At 40.5% G+C, this 3,386-nt stretch overlaps 1 protein-coding gene across 1 annotated transcript in view; it reads left to right on the top strand.

The window, feature by feature from the left end:
- zgc:77784 (uncharacterized protein LOC402947 homolog) overlaps positions 1-3,386 on the top strand; it is a 53,942-nt gene that overhangs the window by 27,884 nt on the left and 22,672 nt on the right. Inside the window, exon 7 of the mRNA XM_035679424.1 lies at positions 1,980-2,104. Within this exon, the coding sequence (XP_035535317.1) occupies positions 1,980-2,104 (125 nt within the window). The remainder of the gene's footprint in view (positions 1-1,979; positions 2,105-3,386) is intronic.

The raw sequence follows: 3,386 nt of genomic DNA, 5'->3' as shown, positions 1-3,386 counted from the left end.
GACCTCTTAGAATTGTATCATATTATATATTATTTTTAAATACATTTTGTGTGTATGTGTGTGTGTATGTATGTATGTATGTATGTGTGTATATATATATATAATATGTATTCATTCATTCATTCATTCATTCATTCATTCATTCATTCAACCAACCCCTGGCCAAACCCAAATCAGACCTTGTGAGACTAGAAGACCTCTTATATATTAGGGGTGAACCCAGGCCAAACAAACAAATTATTTAATTTTGGGTGTAGGAGCGAAACCAACCTGCCAAAAGAAAAATGTGAACAGTGAAAAATGCATGCACTGACCCTTCACAGATAATATACAGGAGAAAAATGTGCAGACCACTGCTAGAATTCTTTGCTTTTATTTATGTATAACATAACCAGCCTGTATAACATCATCTATATCCAAGATAAATATAACACAAGTAACACAACTACAATTACAGTGAAAATGGTCAATATTGTCTATTAGATGAACTCTTAAAACAGCAGATAAGCAATAAATCAGATACAAAGTCTGTGTCGAATGATAATCCTTACCCCTATAGGCACCATTTTTGTCTCTCTATCTCTCTAATTGGGAAAGAAACCCAAGGCCTCATACTTAAAAATATTCTCTCTCCACGACAGTCTGTGTAGCTTGTTTATATGAAGCATTTTAACTATAACGGCATTAAACAGATTATGTGACAATACGCATATGAGACTAACACATCAGGTTTGTTTAAAGACATTACAAATCAATAACAGGAAAATTCACAAAAATATAATCAAAACACTCATGTTGATTAACGTGTGAGACGTCTTCTGTGTTTGGGAACATGCTCTTAGTGAGAACATTACGACTCAACACAGATGACTCAGATATCTTGTGTACTGAGCCAAATATTTGTTTGCGCGCTCTCGTGTGTGTGTGTGTGTGTGTGTGTTTCTGCATATGTGCCATGCAGAGATTTGTAGAGAGGATGAATCCAGGCTGGAGAAGCTTCTCATCTGACGGGAAGTGTGAGCCAATTATTCAGACGGGAGGTAGAAGGCGGTGGTCAGTGTAAATCTACAGAGGATGTGATGATGATGTGGCTAACGCAATGATCTGACCCGAGCTGAAAATTGGCAGCTCTGCCCAGACTGTACCCAGAATAACTGAGTAAATGTCATCAGACCAGCGCTGCTGTTCTGTGATGATTAGTTTTTTCAGAGGACACTGAGGTGATGTCTCTCAGATGAGTGTGTAGTGATGGATCACAAAGTTTAGAAGGTTAAAGAGACAACTCTTAAATCTTGCTTGTTTAGGGCTGATTAGTGCTTTATTGATACAGTTTAGGGTTAAAGACAGTGGTGGAGTTTGTAGGCACTTGTACCAATGCCTTTACTGTTTTGCAAAGGTTATTGAAAATCAGATTTATCATGTGACGCTTTAGAGGAGGGGAATAGTCAACCTTACTGTATATAAAGTGAAACAGTAAAATGCTGCTTACACACTGACAATATGACAATGTAATCTTTAATAATTTGTCACACACTCATATTTCTTATACAGAATGAGTACTTAAAATAGTCTATATTTTGCTTCTGTGCTTTCACTTCAGTAGGATTTTTAATGCAGGACCCTGTAACTTTGTTGTACTGGTACTTTTACTTAATGCAGAAACAAGGAACTTTCCGTTTTTGGTGATTCTGGTGGCCCCTTTGGATAAAAGGGGTAGTGTTTCCACCGCCTTGTTTTACTTATTTCAAGGGGAATACAACAGAATCTGATCCGGTGGCAGGCATTAAGAATAACTACCTAGAAATAGCCAATCTTCTTGCTTGACGGTCTTGTGTGCTTATTTAGGTCATACAGAGGCATCAGTGTTGAGACTGTTTCATAACCAACTTCTTACAGGAGAAAAACAGAATTCAAAAAGCAGTTTGATCATGCATGAATAAGGCTTTTAATGGGTGGTCACACTCCTTTTCCTCTTCCAGTACCACCTCAGATTGCCACAAAGCCCCGTGACCAGATTGCCAGCCAGGGGAAGAGCATCACCTTCCAATGCGGCACCACAGGAAACCCTCCACCTGCCATCTTCTGGCAGAAAGAGGGCAGCCAGGTAAGAAGCTGGAGCAGGGAACAAGAGATCCTCTAATGCTGTCTATTGCGGTAACACAGACATCCAGTATCCTGTTTTACAAATCACTGGATGAGTACATATGAATACATTTGCTGTCCAACAAGCCTCAGGTGTGGTTTAGGGATTTTTCCAAAACCTTACTCGTACTGTATTGTTTGTCATATATCAACGAGCAGAGTTTCACACCTTCTTTGTTCCAAAGGCGAGAGACTCACCGCAGCACGAACAGGTTTTGTCTGATTTAATCATACTTGTTCTGACGCTTTTTTTTTTTTGGGTTGCCCACACTATTCAAGACACATTTTTCCAAGCGAAATGGGCGAGAGGAGAACAAGGGAGAGCAGCACATTTGCATTTGGCTCAGAGATATGAGTAGAGACAAAGTGTTGGAAGGCTTTGCGGTATTGCGTTGGCGGCAAATGTTGCTCCTGCTTCGCGACCACAGTGTAAGAGAGTAGTGATGGGGAGGAGGGGGTTGAAGAAGTAGAAAGGAAGGAGGGAGAGGTGGCTTGAAGTACACCAGGTGTGGAAACCTCTTCAGGGCAAACCTGCAGACAAACACTGTCCTCCTTCCACATTGTACCCAACTATAAATACCCTGTTGCTCAACAGCAGCTGAGCTCACTGACTTGGAGGAGCAGCTTCAGATGTTTTTAGAAGCTTGTCGGAGAGCAAACAGGACGTTCGGCCACATATTTTGTGAATAAGCTTGAGTCTGCAGGACGGTTGAGGCAAGGTTTGGCTGTTTGTAAAGCTTTTTTTTGCTGTATTTGGGGGATTATGTGTAGCCTTATAACCTTGGTCCCTCCACTGAAGTCTAAGCCTCTTAGAGGAATGAAATGGATGGCTGACTGGATTGATGTGTATCCCCCCCTTGTTCACATCCATCTCACTTACATAAAAACAGAATGGGGCAGCAATAAAACGTCTGTTAGTGGGAATCATCCCAAAACAACACATCTCTCCCAGATCTGACCTTTGTTTTAGACATTTTAGGGGCAATGTTGGTCTGTCGGCCCACTACTTTGGTCCAGACTGAAATATCTGTTGGATGATTATGCTTGAAATAGTAGGGTAAACATACTGTAGGTGTTGCCAATAATACTAATTAAAGTTCTGTTCAATTCAGGTCATACGGAGTCAGGGTGCTGCTATTATGCATGTTAGAAATGCTCTGCTACACTAAATGGAACAGAGCCTTAATTAGTATCATCACTGTGTTTACCCTACTATTTCATGTCAAAATGTGTGCTGTGAAAAA

Source organism: Morone saxatilis, unplaced genomic scaffold (assembly GCF_004916995.1).
Source record: "Morone saxatilis isolate NCDOM2014 unplaced genomic scaffold, NCSU_SB_2.0 Contig8, whole genome shotgun sequence".
In the NCBI taxonomy this organism is placed as follows: domain Eukaryota; kingdom Metazoa; phylum Chordata; class Actinopteri; family Moronidae; genus Morone; species Morone saxatilis.
This window is presented reverse-complemented; position numbering and strand designations above follow the sequence as displayed.